Here is a 24,474-nt window from a genome sequence, read left to right as displayed (position 1 = left end):
TTTGGGGGTCAAATGACCCTTTCACAGGGGTCACCCTATTCATAGCAGTAGCAAAATTACCGTTACGAAATTTCAACAAATTATTTTATGGTTGGGGGCGTCACCACAACACGAGGAACTGTATTAAACGGTCGCAGCATTAGGAAGGTACTAGAGAATAAAAATGAGGCTGTGTGCTCCCGTAAAGAGTTAAATCTTGGAAAACCAAAGGGGCAGTTCTACTCTGTCCTATGGGATTTCTTTGATTCAGATATGACTTGATGGCAGTGGGTTGAATGTTTTGTCACCTGGTGTGTATCAGGAGGGTTAGAGCCTGATACAGGTATTCAAGATCTTTTTTATTTGTAAAATGATAAGATTAAACTTTGTATCCTGGTGACATAGTGGTTTCACATTGGGATGCTAACCCAAAAAAGATCAATATTTTGAAAGCACCAGCCAATCTGAAAGATGGAGTTTTCTATTCCCATAAAGAGTTACAGTCTTGGAAACTCACTCTACCCCATCCTATAGGCTCATTATGAGTCAGAATCTCCTTGACACAGGGTTTGAGTTTGGGTGTATCAAAAGTGAATGGGGGTTTTCAGGTAAGTGTTTTGTACAACACATTTTGACCTGTTGTAAAATAACGTTTTCATAAAGTTATCAAGGGACATAGTAACTTTAAAGGCTTCTACGTGTTGTTTTTTAATGAGTATAAAAGATACACCAGAACATTTACCACAATATTCCAAAATAGAGTTGTGCCTTATAGCAGTGGTGAAATGCGAAGGCAGGCCTTTACATAGAGACTGTGGAGCAGAAGAGACAGGGGTACAGCTATGCTTCATTAAAGGTTCCTGAACTTTTCAGACACTTTTTTGCTTTTTCAAATTAATTTTACCTACCAAATATAATTCTCTTACCTCTTTCTACTCACTGGTTTCCATGATGGTGTTCATCCACATTGAAAAGGGCCAGAGTTGTCGATTGACAGTGCTGCCTTGTTCTCTTCTACTACTTTAAGGCTCCTGCTGCTGATCTCAAATGCAGAAGCAGCAGAGGTACATTGAGAACAAGAACACACAATGTCAAAGGAGTGCAACAGGAGAGCAACAGATTGTGAGAAACCATGTGACTGTATGATTCACATCTCCAAGAAGAGAGAATCTGTTGTTTCTGTGTCTACATCCACCCTGTTATCAAGATAATAATCCTGCCAATAATGTAATTTAGTTGCCTGGATGCTCTGACACTGGCTTGGAAAAAAATAATAAAACGTGTTAACAGTAAAGTTACTTGTCAGATGAGGTGAAATAGAACTGACTTTGGTGACATTTAAGTCAAGACAGCAGGTAAAGACTTACTAGGTTAGGCATTAGCGTGGAATAACATATCTGTATATATTTGCTATCGCAAATACTCAACTTAGGTGCTCATTTTTTACCACCTGCTTAAAAGACCTGATGATATTTGGTTTATATGTTGCTTCTCAGGGCATACTTTAGAAATTAGGAAAACGTCCTTAGTAAATCTCAACTATTAGCAGAACATTCTTGACAAGTATCAATCAGTGTATCGGAGATAATTCTTATGCTCTGTTGTTAGGCAGTTGCTAATGGACCATGACTTAAGAGTTTGTTTTTGCATACATTTAGAACCAGGTGTTTTCTTCAATTTATTAAACATACATGAGGGAAAGTTGGTAACCTTAATATTAGGAGAGCGTAACATGGACCTTTCTTTTAATCTGTAATTCTAGGACGACATAGACAGCCTAAACCCAGTTCTCAGGGACAACCCGCAACTTCATGAGGAAGTGAAAGTCTGGGTAAAGGAACAAAAGGTTCAGGAGATTTTTATGCAAGGTAACGATTTTGAAGTTATGCATTGTTAATGGGAACTAGGTAACTTACTGTTTGTCTTTGCTTGTTCAGTAATGTACAATAAAAATAGAAGGGCAAATCTAATATTGTGAGTTATATGCAATTAAGGGGAAATAATACAATTACAATAATTTTAGGTGAAAGGTAATTTAACCAATTTATTAAGTGATTTGAGTCAAATGCCTGACATGAAATTGTAGTTTCATAGGAGTTTTGTTGATTGGAAAATTTTCCATATTTCAGAATATTTTGGCAAGTCCTTTTTAGAGTAAAAAGCATTGTTTATAGTAGAGCATTGTCCATAGCCACAATACTTTGAAAATTTATGTTGGTATCTGATAAAAGTGTGACTTCTTTCAATGTACCTTCCTCAACTGTGTTGACACAATACTAGTCTTAGTTGTGTTTCCTTTTTCAAAGTTAGTTACTGGTTTGTCTACAACGTGTGACCTTCAAACCAATGAGGTTTGTGTGTTCTTAGTGTTTCCTCTATGTGTGGAAACATAAAACCATAGATTAATTGCATAAAATGTTAATATTCTGTTGATGGTTTCCTTTCATTAAAAATTATTAAATTTCTACACTTATCCCAACCTCAATTTCCATATCATGTTTAAGTTAACATAGAAGTATCTAGTAATAGTAGCTGTTTTGTTTTACATGGGTATTTGCAGAAGTAGATCACCTACTTAGAAAATTCTTCATGGGCAAATTATTCCTAACACTTACAAAATAGAATACTTCCATGGATTCCTGTTCATCATCCAAACCTAACAACTATCAAACATTGGCTAATCCTGCCCCGTCCAACCACACCCCTCATTTGGCATCACCTCATTCTATTGGTTTTTAAAATATACCACTGTGCTAAATAGTTAATAATTTCTTAATCACAAATACTAGGCTTTCAGGTTCAAATTTTAAATTCTTTCACAAAATCATAGATGCTTTCAACAGGCGTTATGTATTCATCATTTTTCAATCTGGACCTCTAACCGAGCTTTACTTCATGTGATTGGTTTGCCTTCTTTCCATCTTTTCCCCTTGTCCTTCATTTTGTTTGTTGAAGAAACAAAGCTAACACTATTTTAACCAAGTTCATTTCCTCCTCGTATGTAAGGAAAGCTTCAAAAAGTTGGGAAAATGGAATTAAAAGGTAATTGAATTTTTCTACTTTTTGAAGCCTCCTTGTAACTTGAGGTGAAAGATGAAAGCAGTTTAATTTCTGACCATCCTGTACAGAATTGTCTGAGGAAATCTCCAAATTGTGCTGAGTTGTGAAAATAAGCCACATGCTGTGTTAATGAAAATTGATCACAACTGGAATTACTCTATAAGCATTTTCTTTATTATTCAGGGTGGGGGTGGCATGGAGTCCTACTCTTCCAGAGCTAGAAAAGACTGGAACTTGTATAAAGGATCATGGCTGGCTAATAAGTAGTGCTTATTTGTCAACTTCCTTGAACCTCAGCTAACCAACATCTTATTTTGCCCAAATGAATGTATTTAATGTACAGTACAGAACCTATGGAGTACTTTCTTTTTAAAAAAAATCATTTTATTGGGGACTTGTACAGCTCTTATCACAATCCATCCATCTATTGGGTCAAGCACATTTGTACATATGTTGCCATCATTTTCAAAACATTTTCTTTCTACTTGAGCCCTTGGTATCAGCTCATTTCCCTCCCTCTCCCCCACCTTCCCTCCCTCGCGAACTCTTGATAATTTATAAATTATTGTGGTTTGTTTGTTGTTGTTTTTTATTTTTGGAGTTCTTCCATACAGATGTGTTACTTGATTTATTTGAGGCTGATATTGGTGTATTTGTTTTTTAAGCTCGCAATTAAGTATTGATCCATCACATGTTATGCAGAACCTGTATGGCTATTAAAAGAAAGAACATTAATATAGGACTTAGAAATATAAATTCACTCTCAGCTTCTTCTTAAAAATTTTACTTACCCTGCTAACCTATTTTCATAGAATTTAAAGGGATAACAGCACCTAACTTGGAGTTGGGAAGTATTTCTTTTACTAAGCACTTGGAGATTTGGAAGTACTTTGTAAATTGTAAATGTATAAGGCTATTGTTGAAGCATAGAAGTTTTCACCCCCTTCCATACCCCTCAAAATTGTTGCTATTAAATTTTCAAGTATTTATTTTCATACCTGCTAATTAAATATTTTCATCTGCATAATCTTCCTCTGGAATGATTTTTATTTAAGTAAACATCTGAAAAACTACAGAAATCTAACCTTTATCATTTCTTCATTGTTTTTTAAAGCCTATCTATATGTCTATGTATCTAACTATTTAGAAAGCTTAATCCAAGAAACATACCACTACATTGCTTTTTGGAAACATTTTTTCATTGCTGTATTTATAAATCTCTGCATGTTTTCAGACTTGGCGTGTCTTTCTCAGGTGTCAAAAAAGAACCAAAATCTGTAGCTGCTCGTAGTAAAGTTTTGGCAATGGCAGGGACATCAAATGTCAAACTGCCTTTCGGCCTTACATTCCAATGTCAACTGAACAGATGGCTCTTGAACATACTACTCTGTAGACCTCTGTAACTTTATATACTTTGTTGTCAATTTATTAATTCATAATCCTAGAAACATTACCTTTATCCTTCTCCCTTAAAGTCCTTTTATTTCCACTGAATTAGGATGTAATTTTGCTAATGTTATGTATCGGGCGACCCCTGGGAAAGGGTTATTTGACCCCACCCCCAGGTGTCCCAACCTACAGGTTGAGAACCACTGCTCTTAAAGTATATTTGTCTACCAAAACATTGTTTTGAAAGTAAATGTTTGGGTAAGATACTAATTGATCTTATAGTTCCTATTTCGTCTAAAAGATCATTCTTAGATGAAAAGGTCTCTATTTAAAGATACTTTTTTTTTTTAAAGGTCCTTATTCCTTAAATGGATACAGAGTAAAAGTATATAGACAAGACTCTGCCACCCAGTGGTTTACTGGCATAATTACTCATCATGATCTCTTCACCCGCACCATGATCGTTATGAATGATCAGGTAAATTGTTCCAGCTAATACTTTTGAGAAGTGATTTTTATAATTCAGACATCCTTTAGCCAAAAATATATACCAACTGTTTGATACTAAATGGTTTTCATTTCTAGGTTAGTTTAAATGTATTAGATAATTTATATAGTAGTCATTTAATGTAACATGAAGATTTCAGCACCCCCCACCCCCCCAAAAAAACAACCTATTTCCATGGAGTAGGGTTTCCAAAGCTATAATATATCAAATTTAATTGATGGGGTCTTTTTTTTTCCTAATCATTTTATTAGGGGCTCATACAACTCTTATCACAATCCATACACATATCAACTGTGTAAAGAGCATTTGCACATTCATTGCCCTCATCATTCTCAAAACATTTCCTCTCCACTTAAGCCCCCGGCATTAGGTCCTCATTTTCCCCCTCCCTTCCTGCTCCCCCCTCCCGATGGGGTCTTATATTTGTTTTTATTTTAATTTTTTCAAAACCATTTTATTAGGAGCTAATACAGATAAGTCATTCCATAGTTCAATCACCATTTTTATTTTATATCTTCAAGTCAGCTAGAAATTTTGATGCATGCATTAGTTCTTTTTTTTTTTTTGCGTTAGTTTTTTTCACATAAGTTTCACAGTTGATAATGCCTGTCAAATGTTACAGTGAGTGTTGAAGATACTTGCATGTGGGATTTTAAAGTAAATCGGAAACCCTTTAAATTGCTTGGCTTTTTTGAGGTTGTGAGGGACAGAGAGCCAAAAACTTAATTTGAAACCTTTAACTGATTAAATGAAAAATATTTTATTCTTTCAAACCTGAGGGAAATGGGTAGGGTATCTGAATAAATGAGAATGACTTTAAAAGCAATTTCAATGCCTTCACTGGTCCCAAATTTTAAAAATCTTACATTGTTTGATTGCAGTTGATTTTTTTAAAAATAAAAAGATGACATAACTACATTTCAATTAAGTTTTTAAAAACTGTTTAAATCTTTAAAATAGATATTTCTTAAGGGTTTGTATCCTTTTAAAAATCATTTTACTGGGGGTGGGGACTCATACAACGCTTATCACAATCCATACATATATCCATTGTGTCAAGCACATTTGTACACTTGCTGCCATCATCATTCAAAACATTTTATTTGCGCCCCTGGTATCAGCGCCTCACTTCTTTCCCTTCACTTCCTGTTCCCCCCTCCCTCGTGAACCCTGGATAATTTATAAACCATTGTTACTTTGTCATATTTTATACTGTCTGACATCTCCCTTCACCTATTATTCATTTGCACAATTTTTGTCAAAAATTTTCTTCTTAAACTTTTCTTCTTTTTATGTGAAAACCACTAGGAAAATTGCTTATTTTTTAACATAGAATTTATACAACTTCTGTGGCATCTATCTGTATGTTAGATCCATTCTTATCCATGTTGCGCAAGCTACACCTCAGATTAATTGTTCATTGAAAGCAGTTGAAAAATTGGTTTCAAGTTAAAAATTATTAATGTTTAAAATCGATTTATTGTAAATATGACACTACCTTACAAATTGGAGTTCACAAACGGATTTCTAAACATTTCTACCAAGTAAATTATACTTAATGTCATTGGTTAACTGATATGGCTTAATTTTTTTTTATTTTGTGTCATTAATTAGGTATTAGAACCACAGAATGTCGATCCTTCTATGGTTCAAATGACCTTTCTAGATGATGTTGTTCACTCTTTGTTAAAAGGAGAAAATATTGGCATTACATCACGACGTAGGTCTCGCGCCAGTCAAAACAACAACACTGTTCACGTATGTATGTTATTAGTGGTGGATTACTGTATTTTCCTTTAAGCTACTTAGGATCAATAAACAATTGTTGTTAATTGGTTATTTTTAGGGCCATTATACACGTGCCCAAGCAAATAGTCCCAGACCAGCCATGAACTCCCAAGCTGCAGTACCAAAACAGAATACACACCAGCAACAAAGAAATATTCGTCCACATAAGAGAAAGGGCTCAGATAGCAGCATACCAGATGAAGAGAAGATAAAGGAGGAAAAAAATGATTATATAACGAGAGGAGGTAGGACCCTTTTAAAAGGAAAGATAAACTAATACATTTTAAATATGCTGATTTAGTATTGATATGACAATGACTATTCCTTTTTCTTTTTTTAATAACCTTACAGAAAATGCTAAAAGTAAAAACAAACACTTGATGAATAAAAGAAGGAAGCCGGAGGAGGATGAGAAGAAACCCAATTTGAAAAGACTGCGGACTGACAATGCTTCAGATTTTTCTGAGAGCAGTGATTCAGAAAATTCAAATAAGAGAATGACAGATAATTCTTCAGAGCAAAAGTCAGACAATGATTTGAAAAATAAAAACACTTCAAAGATAAATGGAGAAGAAGGAAAACCTCAGAATAATGAGAAGGCAGGGGAGAAGACACTAATAATAAATAGCCAGACTCCCTGGGATCAAACACAGGAAGATAAACATGAAGAAGTAGAGAAGCTGAAGTCAGTTGACGCTCACCTTCAAGAAAAAAAGATTACCCATTTATCAGAACAGGCTACGCTTTCTGATCATAATCCTAATGATTTACTTCTTCCGGAATGCAATATGGAAAAGACACATACAGTGGAATTCGTTCCAAAGGAGAAGTACGCATCCAGACCGCCTACACCAAAGTGTGTTATAGATATCACAAATGACACTACTTCACAAAAGGTGGCTCAGGAAAAGTCAAGTACCTTTGGCCTTCAGACACTTCAGAAAACAGATTCTAATGTTGGTGACTCAAAGCATTCTATTTCAAATACAAAATACATGGAAACAAAGCAAGATTCTGATCAGAGCTGGGTCAGTGATGTTATTAAAGTGGACTTAACCCAGTCAAATATAAATGCTACTTCAGGAAAAGATCACCCGAATTTGGAAAAAGAGAAAACCCAATATGCCTCTTACATGACATCTTTAAATGCCGTTTCTGTCACAGATGATAATAAGCTGCATAAACGAAGTCCACCCCCAGAGACCATAAAATCTAAACTTAATACATCTGTAGATACTCCCAAGACAAAATCTGCTCTTTCACCTGAAGTTGTTAAATCCAAAATTAGCCATTCTCCTGACTCAATAATGTCTAAGACTACTTATACCAACAGCCAAGCTACTGGTGAAAGAAGACTGGCAAGTAAGATAGAACATGTATTATCAAGATGCAGCTTTCATCCAGTTCCCACTCGAGGCAGTGCATTGGAATCTACAAAGAGTCCGCTTATCATTGATAAAAATGAGCATTTCACAGTTTACCGAGATCCTGCACTTATTGGGCCAGAACCAGGAGCTAATCACATTTCACCTTTCTTAAACCAGCATCCTTTTCCTCTTCATTCCTCATCCCATAGAACTTGTTTAAATCCAGGTGTCCATCACCCAGCCTTAACTCCTGCACCCCACATATTAGCTGGATCCTCCAGTCAAACTCAGTTACCTACCATTAACACTCACCCTCTGACTAGTGGCCCACACCACTCTGTTCATCATCCTCATTTACTTCCAACTGTGTTACCCGGAGTGCCTGCTGCTTCCTTACTTGGTGGCCACCCACGATTAGAGACTGCTCATGCCAGCAGCTTAAGCCACTTAGCACTAGCACACCAGCAACAGCAGCAATTATTACAGCACCAGTCACCTCATCTTCTTGGACAAGCCCACCCTGCTTCATATAATCAACTTGGACTTTATCCAATTATTTGGCAGTACCCAAATGGAACACATGCATACTCAGGACTTGGTTTACCTTCTTCTAAATGGGTTCACCCAGAAAATGCAGTTAACACCGAAGCTTCCTTAAGAAGGGTAAGTTAATTTGTTTGCCAGATATCAATATACATGTCTATTAGGGTACATACAAATATTAGATAATTTTTCATTTAAAATAGGTTTAGATGTTTCCAAGTCTATTATGGTGACATTCGATGCTTAGTAACTTTGGGACAGTACAACTGAGATCTCAAAAAAAAATGTTAAGTATAAAATTGAATTAAATCATTTAGATTGTTCCTAATATATGCTACAGCTAAAAATTAGTATCTTTAATTAATATATAGCCATAGTTATTTTGCTCAAGTACTAGATGCTGGAAAGTGAAACTTTTAGTCCAGAACTTAAATAAATTATAAGAATCTTTATGTGTATCATACCATTATTCTTAAATTGCAAACTTAAATTTCCCAACTAACTACATTGAATTGATTGTACATTACAAAGTATGACTAATTTTCTTGCTGTCTCTAGGGAAACTAAGGTAGGAGAGATTCTCGAAGATCAGGATTGGGGTTCAGATTCTGCTTAAGTGGCTATTGACAAATGTGATGATATTGAGGATTGCTTTGCCTTCATGGATCATGTAGTTTCTCTACCAAAATTCATTTCACATTTAAAACAATTACAATGATTTTCAAAGACAATACCAGCATCGGTATAAAAATGACAGATATAAGTTTCATTATTAAACTCTCAAGGGACAATCTTGTCCTTGTTCAGCCCAGGATGATTCTCAGGTGCATGTCAGAAGCTTTTAGCCACTTTATTATCATTGTTCGTTTTGACTAAAGTCTCGGGTGTGTTAATTCCACGATAGATATGTTATGGGTATCAGGCATCAAAGAACAAAAAATACTATCATTTTGAATGAGGTGGAGTAGAGACCCAAAGCGCATCTGTAGGCCACTGGACATCCCCTTACAGAAGGGTCCTGGGGAAGAGACGAGCCAGTCAGGGTGCAGTATAGCACCGATGAAACACAAGACATTCCTCTAGTTCTTTAATGCTCTCTCCCCTATGCCCCCCCCGCCCCCCACTGTCATGATCCCAATTCTACCTTACAGATCCAGCTAGACCAGAGGATGTATACTGGTACAGATCAGAGCTGGAAACACAGGGAATCCAGGACAGATAAACCCCTCAGGACCAATAATGAGAGTAGTGATACCAAGAGGGTAAGGGGAAGGTGTGGGAGAAAGAGGGTACCAATCACAATGATCTACATATAACCTCCTCTTTGGGGGACAGACAACAGAAAAAAGTGGATGATGGGAGATATTAGACAGTGTAAGACATTAAAAAAAATAAAAATAATGTTTAAATCATCAAGGGTTCATGGAGGAAGGAGGGGGGGTAATGAGCTGATACCTAGGGCTCAAGCAGAAAGAAAATATTTTGAGAATGATGATGGCAGCAAATGGATGTATGGATTGTGATAAGAGTTGTATGGGCCCCCAGTAAAAATGATTTTTTTTAAAAAGATATGGGTTAACAATTTGAAGACAATGCTAATGAGGTTTCATATTTAGAGATAATTTTGTTTGCATGTAATTTTGTGATAGTAGTAATAGTAGATGTAAAAATGATGTCCATTCATACCCAACTTGTTTTAGGGAGCCATCGTAAGTAGCTGTGATGATATATAGACATGTTGTAATGAACAAGTTAGAATGGATGAACTTGCTGGCAAAGAGCACTCATTTGTTGTTGATAAAAGATGCCATGGTAACAATTTTATGTGGTATTTATGGTGACTAATTCTTATCAATAATATCCTTTTGGCTCTATTTTGATATGGGCTTCTGCTTTCTAAAAATAGTTACCAGTAAACTTCACAATTTTTCCTGCATAAGCTCCTCCACATTTAATTTGGTAACATCTGAATTTTAGAATTGTACCTCCATTGATAACAAACTTTCCATTCACATATTCTTGATAGGGACATTGAATTTTCTGCAAGCAGACTCATACAACAGAGTCAACATTAGGTAGCTGTTACCAATCCAGAGTCCTAATTACCACAATAGCCTCTTTTCAAGAATTGAAAACAGTCCCAGTGATACAGGTGCCCAATTCACTCACATTTTTACTTTACCCATCAGTGTTGATGTGTTATGAATATAGCTGTAGCTCTTCCGACCTGTGAGGCTTAGAGGAACAGCAATGAGTTAGAAAATAATTTTGAATCTTAATGAATAAATTGTTGACAAGCTTGTTTTTAAAAATGGGTTGGAGAAGGACCCCTTTAAAGTATGTGCCATGTGAGCACAAATTCACACCATAGGATTCTAGTCACCATTACTTATAAGAACATGAAATGTTTCACCCACTGGTTAGAAACCTGTTAAAATAAATACACAATAACAATTCTTTTATCTAACATGATAGTAAAATAACATTTTGAGCAAAAGTCAAGGTCTCTTATCATCTAGATCTGTGTAGACGTAAAGAAGAAACAAAAAAGCTACTGCATTAGGAATTCATTTTATGAAGTAAAATCTTATAACCATATTTAATTGCAAATTCAAATTTCTTGGTCTTGTCATTCTGGGACCTTTTGGAACATTTGAATGATTCTTAGTTGTGTAAACTAACATATATTTTTCTCTATTTTAAGGTTCATGACTAGTTTCTTTTTTATTCTAAATTTTACAGCAACATGATATTTGCTCGTGACTTCATTTTGAGATATAAATTTTTTTAAATTAAATCATTTTATTGGGGGCTTGTACAACTCTTATCACAATCCACACATACATCCATTGTGTCAAGCACTTTTGTACGTTTGTTTCCCTCATCATTCTCAAAACATTTACTTTCTACTTGAGCCCTTGGTATCAGCTCCTCATTTTTCTCCCTCCTTCCCTGCTCTCTCCGTCCCCATGAACCCTTGATAATTTATAAATTATTATTTTGTCTGATGTAAAATTTAATGCTTTTGCTAAACCAAGAAAGTTGTGTTTTCTGTGTATTTGATTATCCCATCCAGTTGACAAAGTCATAAAACTTGTCTGTTAAGAATGTCAGTGAATCCTAATATAGAAATAGAAACAGTTCCTAGAATAAAATTAAGTAGTTTTGTGTGTCAATTCAGTATACAGGTCTCTGACATTATATTTTCCATTATGAGAAAGGAATATTGATACATAGAAAATTAGCATTGTTATACCTGTAAACTTAATGGTCCTTTAAAGAGTTGTGATAGCGTTGAAGATGTGAGTAACTGACTGAAATCAAGTGAATTGCCCCCCCCCTCAAAAAAAGGGCGTGTGAACCTTAATATAATTTCTATTACTAGTGAAATGTATTTTAGGAATGTCAACCTGTTTTTTGCTTCTATCAACGTATATTCTTTTAGTATTAGAATTTATGTTCTCTGTGCAACCCTGTTCGTAACAAGTTAAAGGTATTGATTTCATTAATTTTTTTTTGTTTTAGGAAAATAAATAGCAACTATTAATCCTACCCTATCACTGATGAATTTTTCTGGGTCATATGGGAAAAATGTATATCTGTGTTGGCTACTTATTTGTGTGTATCATTTCTCATAAAATCCCTTTTAAAATGAATTATGTACATTGTATATGTTGATATTAAAGGCCTACTACCATCCTATTTTAGCTATCGCTATTGAGTAACATTTGTTTTCCTTTACTTTTTTGTTTTATTATTTCTTCTTCTTTTTTTTTAATTAGAATTCGCCCAGTCCTTGGTTACATCAGCCCACTCCTGTGACCTCAGCTGATGGTATTGGGTTACTTAGTCACGTTCCTGTCAGACCTTCTAGTGCAGAACCTCATCGTCCTCTTAAAATTACAGCACATTCCAGTCCACCACTGACAAAAACCTTAATAGATCATCACAAAGAGTAAGTTCACCAATACTTAAAATTTACAAAAAGTTTGTTTTTAATGATTCTTAATAAATTCCTAAGTAGGCAATTTTAATTTTCAGTTAATAAGTATCTTAAAATTGCATATTGGGGAGAGGGCAGCGGGGGGGGAGGGGGAAAATGAGGAGCCGATTACCAAGGGCTCAAGTAGAAAGCAAATTTTTGAGAATAATAATGACAACAAATGTACAAATGTGCTTGACACGATGGATGTATGGATTGTGATAAAATGGTTTAAAAAGAAAAAAACTGCACATTGATAAGTATTTTTTTTCTATTTTGATATACCTTTTAAGTCAATGTTAAACACTGTAACTCAATATTAATGCAGACATTTTACTTTTATGATAAAGTATTGTGTATAGAAACTATCTTTGTGTTATGTAAGAAAAAGTGGTACAAAACAACTTTATTTTATTTACAGAGACTTGGAGAGAAAGGCTTTTATTGAACCTTTACGATCTGTTGCATCCACATCAGCAAAAAATGACCTGGATTCAAATAGGCCACAGACTGGAAAGGATGGTCTTTTGCACAGGCATTTTGTGGATCCATTATTGAATCAATTACAAAGGCCACCTCAGGAGACTGGAGAAAGGTTAAACAAATATAAAGAGGAACACCGTCGAATTCTTCAAGAAAGTATTGATGTTGCTCCCTTTACAACTAAAATCAAAGGGCTTGAGAGTGAGAGAGATAATTATACCAGAGTGGCATCATCATGTTCTAGTCCTAAAAGTCACATCATCAAACAAGACAAAGATTTAGAGCGCTCAGTATCAGATCTTTATAAAATGAAGCACTCAGTGTCTCAGAGTCTGCCCCAAAGTAACTATTTCACTACACTGTCTAATAGTGTAGTCAATGAACCACCAAGATCATACCCATCCAAAGAAGTTTCTTACACAGAGAAGCAGAGTAGTAGCCTTGCAGCAGCAGCTAATCCTCAAACTTTGACTTCATATATATCATCTCTTTCAAAGCCTCCACCTCTGATTAGACACCAAACAGAAACGGAAGGTTTAGTAGGCAAAATACCAGAACATCTTCCTCATCAAATTGCATCTCACTCTGTCACAACCTTCAGAAATGACAGTAGGAGTCCTACCCATTTGACAGTTTCTTCTACAAATACACTCCGAAGTATGCCTGCTTTACATAGAGCACCAGTATTTCATCCACCAATCCATCACAGTGTGGAAAGAAAGGAAAGCAGCTATAGTAACCTTTCCCCTCCAACTTTAACTCCAGTGATGCCAGTAAATGCTGGTGGGAAAGCTCAAGAGTCCCAAAAGCCACCAACTCTAATACCTGAGCCCAAAGACTCTCAAGCAAATTTCAAGAGTTCTGAACAGAGTTTGACAGAAATGTGGAAATCTAATAACCTCAGCAAAGAGAAAGCTGAATGGCACGTGGAAAAAAGCATTGGAAAGTCACAGGCTGCTATGGCATCTGTCATTGTACGTCCACCTTCTAGTACAAAATATGAAAGCATATCTTCAATGCAGTTAGCTTCCAAAGATCGACTTAGTGAAAAATCTTCAACTGAGGCAAATCAAACAGATTGCCTGAAACCAGCAGAAACTGGGGAGACCGGAAGAATCATTCTGCCTTTTATGAATTCAGACAATGCTCACATAAAATCTGAAAAAGTTTTTCTGTCTGTCTCACACGGCAGTGTTCCCAGTTCAGTTATGTCTGCTGTAAATACGACGTGTCATCCGAAAACAGATGTTTTTACATCTGCTGTCTCTACCACCACTAGTTCCAGTTGGGGTGGTTCAGAAGTAATATACTCTTTATCAAATACCATTTTGGCCTCTACATCCTTAGAATGTACTTCCTCAAAAAGTGTCAGTCAGTCAGTGTCTTGGGCACAAGAATGCAAAGTCAGCACCACAGCTTCAGTTACACCAACTGGTAGTAAAACAGGAAGTGCTGTTCAGCCCAGCTCTGGGTTCTCAGGCACAACTGATTTTATCCATTTAAAAAAGCACAAGGCAGCCTTGGCTGCTGCTCAATATAAGAGTAGTAATGTTAGTGAGGCTGAGCCTAATGCTGTGAAAAGTCAGACCTCTTCAGCCTCTGTGCCCTTGGAAAGCACTGTGGTCTGTAGGACAATAAACAAAGCAAACTCTGTCGGAAATGGGCAAACATCCCAGACAAGTCAACCAAACTGCCATACTAAACTGAAAAAGGCCTGGCTTACTAGACATTCAGAAGAAGATAAAAACACTAATAAAATGGAAAGTCCAGGACACTCCGTATCAGAAATAATTAAGCCATGTTCTGTCAACTTAATAGCCTCTACGTCTAATGATATTCAAAATAGTGTAGATAGCAAGATCATAGTTGATAAATATATAAGAGATGATAAAGTCAGTAGGAGAAAAGCCAAAAGAACTTATGAATCCGGCTCTGAAAGTGGTGACTCTGATGAAAGTGAAAGCAAATCAGAGCAAAGGACTAAAAGGCAACCTAAGCCAACTTATAAAAAGAAGCAAAATGATTTGCAGAAAAGAAAAGGTGAAGTAGAAGAAGATTCGAAACCTAATGGGGTTCTCAGCAGGAGTGCAAAAGAAAAAAGTAAATTGAAGTTGCAGAGCAACAACAATAGTGGTATGTAAATTACTTTATTTTAGTTTAGGTAAAGGGCATTGTATTTTCTAGAAATAATGGTGTGATTCACTGAACATCGGTATATATCTTTTTCCTTTCATTTGCATGTCTTAGTGTTACGTACATACTCACTGATCTCATTTTTATATATCACAAGTATCCTGCAGGAGTAATGAGAAGGTAAGTGTCTCCATTTTAATAATATTGTAGTGACTGGTTACTCATGGTAAACCTAGAAAGTGTCAGAACAAAGGAAATCAATATCAACTAGACAGAGGCTGAAAGAAAAATATAGGCAGAAGGCAGAGAATGACAATGAGAAGGAATGTGCATTTATTTGAACACTGGATTACATATGGTATTGGTTTTTCTCTCATGGCTCCAGTTTCTCTTCTATTTATATAGCATTTCCTTTGGTGATAAATATTCAAATATTTTATTTAAACTTAAGAAAACATAGATCGGAAACGCCTGGCTTTTATCGTGTAGAACTCTTGTGAAATTATGTTTACAAAATTCTTAATGAAATACATGCTTAAAAGTATGAGTTCTGAAGAGAAAGGGCAGATCAGCATTTCTTCCCCACAAATTGTCAAATCCCTACTTGGTAACTAACATTTAGCTTTAGAGAGAGTGTTTTAAGTACCATTTGTGTCCAAGTTCAAAGAAATGAGCAACACTTGATGTATTCTATTAAAAATGGTCATAGTTGACTTGTTTTTTCTAGACCATATACAAAAGTTGGTCATTCATAGTCAAGTAACTTCTAAACCTGAGTGGATTGTCTACTTCATGGACTAAATATAACCTGGGGGGGGGTGGGGGGTTTATGTTGATAGGGGTGGTCAATCAGAAAGGCTAGGTTAGGTCAGAATGAAAAGCATTATAATATGATACATATATACATTTATACATATAGTTAGGTATTCTCAAAAACACTTTTAAGTACTGTTTCTTAGTGCTTCTAATCCCAGATAAAATGATATTTTACTTGTTCTTTTATAAAGTTTTTGTCTGCCAACTTTTGTAATTGATAATGTTCCATAACTAACTTTTGACCTAATCTTATAAACCTACATTACCCACCAAATTTAAATGTATCGGCAAGTTCCATGATACATAAAACCATTGGATTTACTATAACAAAACCAAACTCAATTGTCATTGAGTCCATGCAGACTGATAGAGATGTTATGGGCCACCCTATAGTTTACACACTGTAATTCCTATTTCTGTCATGTGTGATCTTTCTGTAATTATACTGCTTACATAATCAGTAGTTAGAACTCTAGAAATGTGTTTTCAGCTGTTGATCAAGTTTTTCTTACATAGTTTCTGCAAAAAAAGTATCTCAGGTAAATGAGATCTCTGCTGTACAAAGGGGATGTAATAGAAAACACAAGAATAGTAAATAACAGTGCATTCTAACAATATCACAGCAAGCTATGTAAATGTCTGATGATTTCTTTATATGGGTAGTAAAAGAACAAATTATAATGTAAATTGAGTTAAATATTTACCCTAATATGACACATTTAAATTACCATATATATATTCCAGTATAAACTAACCCAAATATCAGCCGAGGTACCTAATTCTACCACAAAAACTGCATTAAAAATGTGCTGGAAAAACTCGGCTTATACATGAGTATATATGATAATGTATACAGTATTGCTCACAGGCAAAGTGTATTTTATGCATTCTTTTTAGGAGTTCTCTATAGATGAGGCAGTGTTGATACTTTTCATGTTAATTATATTATGGGGAAATGGTATTGCATGTGATACGGGGTTTTTTTCCCTTGTAAACATTAAAATATATAGTAATTTTTTTTTCTGATAGATAACATCCTGCCTTCAAAAAATACCATCATTATTATGTTTTTCTTTCACTTTAAATCTATTAACTTTTTAAAAATGTCTATTATTGATAAGCAATGGAGGAAACAATAAAGGAGAGGTATTAGAAGAAACATAGCTCAGTTCTTCTTAGCCTTTGTTCTCTCAAATATAGGTAATATTAAAGTTACAGTTTATCTTAATGAGCTACATCTCCCTTGGAAAATCAGATTATTTTTTAACTATTAACATGGTCTTTAAATTCTTTCTGTGAATTTTGAAAATTTTCTCCTACATAAGCCATATTTATTAATATTAAGCTATACCCTTGACTAACAGAAAGTTCAACAATTTGAACCCTATAGAATCTCCTTAGCGGAAAGATCTGGCAGCCTGCTTTGTTAAAGATTGTAGTTTTAGAAACCATATCCTTTCTATTTTCATTTATAGATTAATAGTATATATATGAAAGATTATGCTTACTACTATAACATGAACATTTAATTTGTAAAGAATTACACTCAACGGAAAATTTACAGTATATTGAACTGTGCATTTCAAATATATTGACATATGCGTCTGCTTCATTCAGGTCGCAGAATAGGGAGTAAATAGAAATGCTGCTGAGGACTTTCTACTTACCGAGGATCTAGAATTTGAAGGAAAATTTTTCTGTTTCTTTTCTGCAAAACATTTTAATGCTAATACTTTCTTACTAATTTTACAGCTGGCATCCCTCGCTCAGTATTAAAAGATTGGCGTAAAGTCAAGAAGCTAAAACAAACTGGGGAGTCCTTTCTACAGGATGACTCCTGCTGTGAGATAGGACCTAATTTACAGAAGTGCCGAGAATGTAGACTTTTTCGGAGTAAAAAAGGAGAAGAGCCAACTCACTCACCAGTGTTTTGTAGGTTTTACTACTTTAGAAGGTAAGTGAAAACCTGATCAGTGTTATTATCTAGAGATGTTTTTTCTAATGCTAACTTTTAACAGGTGCTGTTTGAACAAATATGTATTCACATTACTATTTTCGTTCTATATGACCTTTCTCTGATGGTTTAATTTTCTTATTTAGAAAATATTGATTAGAAAGTTATATGATTGTTTTTGTTGCTGTTACTTGGTTTGATTTTTAAATAGCTGTTCTTTGGCCAAAGCAGTGTTGCATAGACTTGCCTATTTTGAGCATTAGATAATAATCACATATTCTAATTCTAGATAATTCAATTTGAGTTTAGGTTACACTGCATTAGCAATACTTTTATTAAAATCTGTTTCATATGTATAGGTGTAATAATGTAAAGCTTCTAAAAGGCAACAAGTATTTGTCAGTGATAAACACATTTTACAGATTTTTTTTAAAAATATGAAATCTGTTTATGGGTGTTCTAAGTCCTACTGAATAGTGATATTACTAAATAATACTTTAATAGATTTCTGAACGGTTCAGTTAGAGACTAAGCCAGCCAAGAAGAAAAGGAAAGTCTTGGGGGCACTGGTTAACATGCTCCACTGTCACCTACACTGACAGGAGAAGTAAGCGGCATTCTGTAAACTCTATCAGAAAACTGTCCTATGGAATCACAAGAGTTTTGGTGGTATTGTGGTTTAGACAACGGACTTCTTATTACAATATTAGCATTTCAAACCCACCATCTCACTCTGTAGGAGAAAAATGAGAGTGTATGCTCCTATAAGAATTTGCAGTCTCTGAAACTCTATATAAGGTCTCTGTGAGTTGGAATCTGTTGAGTAGATTTTATTTATTTATTTTCAAAATACAAAATAAGTTGGTTTTATTTATTTTCAAAATACAAAATAAGTAGTAATAAATTGTAGGTATTTTCTATGTGATATTTTTATTTGTAGACTTGTACCTTGGGTTAAGGTTTGGGTTGCTAACGGCAAGTTTGGTGGTTCAAATCCATTAGCCAGTCTGTAGGACAAAGATGAGGCTGTCTACTTGTCTTTCTCCCCAACGAGTGGTATGTGGGTTTGAACTGTGTTGTTAGCAGCCTAACACTTAATCCATTGTGCCACCGAAAAGATTACAGCCTATTAAATTCTGGAGTTTTTTCTGCTCTGTCAGATAGAGTCACTATGTGTCAGAATTTATTCTCTGGAACCTTAACAATTAAGAGCCCTGATGGTGCTGTTGGATAAGCGTTGGGCTGTTAACCAAAAGGTTCAAATTTCAAATCCAACACCTTCTCCACAAGAGAAAAATGAGGCTATCTGCTCCCATAAAGATCTACAACCTTGTAAATCCTGTATAGGGCACTATGAGTCAAAATTGACTTTATAGTAGTGGCTTTTTGTTTTAACAATGACAGAAAAAGATTATAGCAAAGATTCTAAACACTAATCATTTTAGAAAGTTCGAATCCCAGTTCTGCCCTTTAATTTGTGTGGCACTATTATTTGACCACTAAGCATCTGCGACATGGGACCATTTTTAAATGTTTTGGTACATCTGGTAGAAAACTGAAATAAGATGATAGATTTTTACAAAGTTAGAAAAGTGGTTTTGTTTTGCTTTTAAAGAGGGAAAAGTTTAAGGTAATAAAAGTATGGGGGAATGATGATCAAAGGAATTTTGTTGGTCTTTTCTATTAATTGTAGGCATTTTCTATGTGGCATCTTCACTAGTAAGTGTTGAAAATATATAAATAATCATAACCGTGTAACACAACTTCATGAGAGTGACATCCAGTGACATATACACCTGTGATACAGCCTAATATGAAAAAAACAAAAATACAGAAAATGTTGAAAACCAAATCAGGTCCAGCATGCATCTGAAGGGAAATTAACTCTCAACGTTTTAGCTGTTCAAGTCAGATTTATGACTTTGATCTTCTATAGTCACCTATCCAATGCACTCTATTTAGTAACCACTTCAGTTGTGGGTAGAGGGAGTTCATTGTAGGCATAATTCTTTTGGACTTCCCACAAGTGAATCTTGGGCTCACACTGTCATCCCTAACCTTCTGCAAATCGGATTCTCATTATTTAGGCTCTGATACTAATCCCTTCTTTCATCCTCAGATTATATGATTGTATGTAGAGATTCTTGTGTAAATAATCACCTGTGTTTCGGGTGGCACTTTACTAGCTTTTTAATTTTTGTCACTAATCAAAATACTCGAGCTTAGTTTTCATTTAGTTGGAGTTAAATAATTATCCAAAATTTGGGAAATCTTATTTCTTGAAATTGCTGCTGCTTATTATTCTCATTTACTTAACACTGCAAAAGATATTTTTCAGATAGAGACAGCAGTCCATTGTTTGCGTTGATTAAGAAAACATTGTTTGCCTATTTTTAAAATTATATGCTTAAAAAAATTATATGCTTGTATTTTTAAAATACTGGGATTTTTTTCTTAATATTTTCTTATTTAATTCGTTTACATCCTAATGTTTTAGATTGTCCTTTAGTAAAAATGGAGTGGTTCGTATAGATGGGTTTTCTTCTCCTGACCAATATGATGATGAAGCTATAAGTTTATGGACACATGAAAATTATGAAGATGATGAACTAGACATAGAAACATCTAAATATATACTGGATGTAATAGGTGATAAGTTCTGTCAACTAGTAACATCTGAGAAAACTGCTTTATCCTGGGTAAAAAAGGATGGTAAGAAAGTTTCATATCTATAATATATAACTACAGATTTCATTTTAAGAATTTCCCTCGAGAACTCTTTTATCTTCTATAATCTCTCTTATTTTCAAAACTTGTTTATGATCAAATGCACCTATAATATCAAAGGTTACAACTTTTTTTTTTTCATCGTGATTGAGTTGAATAATGTAACAATTCATGAAATCACAGCAGTGTGTGATTTTTACTATTTTTACTATCAGTACATACAGTATTAATTGTGACCAAAGATAATTTTGATGGAAATTTTCAGCATTTTACAAATAAAAATATAATTTATCGTAATTATGAAAGTTTTTAAACTGGTGTAGTTTTTTCCAGCCATTCGTGTTAGATAAATTTGTGTTTAAATCTCACCTTCATTTCTGTTTAGTTATATGACTTTTGGCAAATAACTGCTCTGAAAATCAATTTTGCAAAATAGAAATGAAAACTACCTCAGACGTGCAAAGGGAGGGGCTTCAAAGAGTTTGTGGGAAAATGGAATGAAAATTGAAACCCTTCCTATGTTTAAAAAGTAATTGTGTTGACTTAGATCAAACACCCGGCAAATTTACTATATATACTCTGTATACATGCTAACTTTTATTTTACTTTTCACCCTTTAAGTCGAGGCTCAGAAATATGGTGATTTCCCAACTCCAGAGGCAGATTTGGAGGGGAATTAAATCATTTCTGCTAGCCCTACTTGAAGTGTGTTGTTAATCATGAGCTGGTAACTTTTAATGAGTAGAAGCTAGAAATGCTGCTAAATATCCTACAATGCACAAGATAGCATTTCAAAATAAAAGCTTTATTCAGCCCAAAATGTCAAACGTGCCAAGGTTGAGAATTTTCCTTTCATGAAAGCTGTTTATTTTGTTATTTTCACCTGTGACCATTTGTTAGTCTTGTGTTTGCCGTGAAACTTTTGGCTATATTACAAGAAAAGAATGCCTAGCAAAGAAATGTTTGGAGAGGTTGACAGTAACAGTTTGCTTTTAAATATTGGTATTTTCCGTATTTCAGCCAAAATTGCTTGGAAAAGAGCAGTACGAGGCGTTCGGGAGATGTGTGATGCTTGTGAAGCAACATTGTTTAACATTCATTGGGTCTGCCAAAAATGTGGATTTGTGGTTTGCTTAGATTGTTATAAGGCAAAAGAAAGGAAGAGTTCTAGAGGTAAGTTTATAACTTCATATAAATGATAATTTTCATATAATGTTCTAATCTTTACTGTCACTCATCTGAAAAATCAATGCATTCTTTTTTGTTAAACCATAACTTTGATTTTTATGGAAGTGTTGTAAAATTTGTTTTGAAAATAAATAGTAACAGTATATCAATGGCAAGATTTTTAGAATAAAATTACATCTCATATTTTAGCCTTACTCTAGTGTCTGTTATTTCAGGTAGATAATTGAAGGTTGAGCCTTCTTGCTTTGGGATTCCATTGTACAGGTATCTGAACTTCCATTGAGATCCTGTTAATTGCATAGTCATTCACTAAGTCACAATTTTAATACTAGCCTAATTAAATCTTAGCCCAGGGTCAGCAGTTTGAACCCACCAGCCAATCCATGAGAGAAAGATGAGGCTTTCTGTTCCTGTGAAGATTTACCGCCTCCAAAATACACGGGCAGTTCTGCTTGGAGTCACAGGGTCACTGTGAGTCCCAATCAACTCAGTGACATAAGAAGTAATAGTAAATTGATTTTCCTAAATGTTGGTCAAGAAGGTTTGGATTGCAATGTTAAAAGATTGCTTCTGGCAACATTTATCCACTCTTTACCAAAGAAAGCAGAAGCAGTCTTTGTATTCAAAGACACCCTTTGAAACAAATATTTATAATCTTGTAGTAAAAGAGGTAGATACCTTGTTTTGCTTATTAATACAATTGTAGATAACACACAGTTAAACAAGAAGCTAACTAGGTATTTTCTCATGGTATAAATGTTTTAGAAATACTTACCAAGGCAATTTGAAAGCTTCAACCTATTAGTGGGGTAAGTTCTAATAAAATGAAAGAATTAGAATTGGGCAAGCATTATAAATAAAATATTTGGTGATAGGATGTTCAGTGTTGTAATTGTCATTTTCATTCATAACAACTCTTTTTTCAGAGTAGTATATAGATAAATGAATCATAAATTAGCTACCAGCATCGATTCCAGTTTAAGATTATTAATGCCTTTTTCTCTAAGCAATTTTTTAATACACTCATCACTTCCTCAGAGTCCTGAACAGCAGGAAGATTTGCTTATCATCAAAGTGTTTCTGTGGTGTGCAAAAATATATGTGAATTAAGTAAAATGGTAAGCATAGTAAGAAATGCATTTTAGATGATCAAATATCTTCAAAACCATGTAGACATTTTAATACCTTCATTTGATAAAGGTTAGCTGCATTGTTACATTTCCTGGCATGCATTTTATCTCTCTCTCTTGGTTCTACTATATTAACTTTGGTTTTCCCCTTGCTAAATAACATTGTATTTATTATACCACACACCCCTGAATATGTGTGTATGTATATATTTTTCATGGATCTTTATTTGACGAAGATAGATGTGTTATTATTAATATTGATTTTGAAAGTCTAGTCTAATCACCCCCTTATCATTTATAAAATATAATTTACATGCTTCATTAATATTTTCTGAATCATATATATTTTCATTGATCTATCTTATTATACAGCTCTTAATACAGCTATCATTTGTCAAAATAATCAACCCATGGAAGCAGCAATCAAAAAGTAAATTTTATTAGACAAAGCTGTAAAACATCTTTTTAAAGTATTAAAAACAAATATGCCACCTTGAGGACGAAGATGTATAAGCTATCTTATCTGCAGTTATTTAATATGCATGCAAAAGATGGACAATGAATGACGAAGACTGGCGATTACTTAAATTGTGGCTTGCTGAGGACTATTGAATATATCATAAAATATTAAATATTCCATGAACTGCCAGAAGAACATAACTGTCTTGGAAGAAGTACACCCAGAATGCTCCTTAGAAGGGAAGATAGTGAGACTTCATCTCACGTACTTCGGACATATTATCAGTAGAAGGACGTTATATTTGGTAAAGGAGTCTGGGTGTGGGGGAGGCACAGGAGGAATCTTCAATGAGATGGATTGATATAGTGACTACAACAATGGCCTCAAACTTAGCAGCAATTGTTACAATGTACAGGAATAATTTCATTCTGGTGTACATAAGGATGCCATGAGTCAGATATAACTTAATGGCACTTAACACAAAGAGTGATGATCAACATGTTCTTAAAATTTAGTTTTTTAGAAAACATTTCCACATTGGAGAGACGTCAACAGTGTTTCACAAAGGAATACTCGTTTTAGATCTGATTTTATCTCTTTTTTTTTAATTGGATTTGGTTTCTGTAAGTTTTTTGGTGGGTGGGGTTGATCGGAATGCTGTAAACAGTTGGTGTTTACTAACATGAAGATTGGTATTTTAGTGGCACCTTGGTAGAAAAATCTGGCTGCCAAGTACAACTAAAAAAACATTCTACTCTGGAACACTTCTCATTGCCATGAACCAGAATCATCTCATGATATTGGGTTAGTTTGTTTAGTGAAAAGCAGTTAAACTCAAGCTCACTTCCTTCTGGTCAATTCTGTCTCATAGTGATACTTTAGGATAGTGTTTTGTTTCTGAGACTACAGAAATAGAATGCCTCTTCTTTGTCCCTCAGTGTAGCCGGTGGTTTCTAACTGCTGACCC

General features: G+C 34.6%; 1 protein-coding gene across 3 annotated transcripts in view; it reads left to right on the top strand.

The window, feature by feature from the left end:
* The window catches only part of JMJD1C (jumonji domain containing 1C), a 165,172-nt gene that overhangs the window by 119,861 nt on the left and 20,837 nt on the right, over positions 1–24,474 (top strand). The window contains exons 3-12 of one of the 3 annotated variants that reach the window (XM_045291565.1): positions 1,742–1,847; positions 4,782–4,906; positions 6,551–6,694; positions 6,783–6,969; positions 7,076–8,754; positions 12,417–12,589; positions 13,038–15,232; positions 17,801–18,002; positions 20,500–20,714; positions 21,750–21,902. In XM_045291565.1, coding sequence (XP_045147500.1) covers positions 1,841–1,847; positions 4,782–4,906; positions 6,551–6,694; positions 6,783–6,969; positions 7,076–8,754; positions 12,417–12,589; positions 13,038–15,232; positions 17,801–18,002; positions 20,500–20,714; positions 21,750–21,902 — 5,080 coding nt within the window. In that variant the 5' untranslated portion in view covers positions 1,742–1,840. Of the gene's footprint in view, positions 1–1,741; positions 1,848–4,781; positions 4,907–6,550; positions 6,695–6,782; positions 6,970–7,075; positions 8,755–12,416; positions 12,590–13,037; positions 15,233–17,800; positions 18,003–20,499; positions 20,715–21,749; positions 21,903–24,474 lie in introns of those variants that run through there. The other 2 variants (XM_045291563.1, XM_045291564.1) reach the window with 2 other exon arrangements.

Source organism: Echinops telfairi, unplaced genomic scaffold (genome assembly GCF_000313985.2).
Source record: "Echinops telfairi isolate 266 unplaced genomic scaffold, ASM31398v2 ScPeMD7_70;HRSCAF=299, whole genome shotgun sequence".
Classification (NCBI taxonomy): domain Eukaryota; kingdom Metazoa; phylum Chordata; class Mammalia; order Afrosoricida; family Tenrecidae; genus Echinops; species Echinops telfairi.
This window is presented reverse-complemented; position numbering and strand designations above follow the sequence as displayed.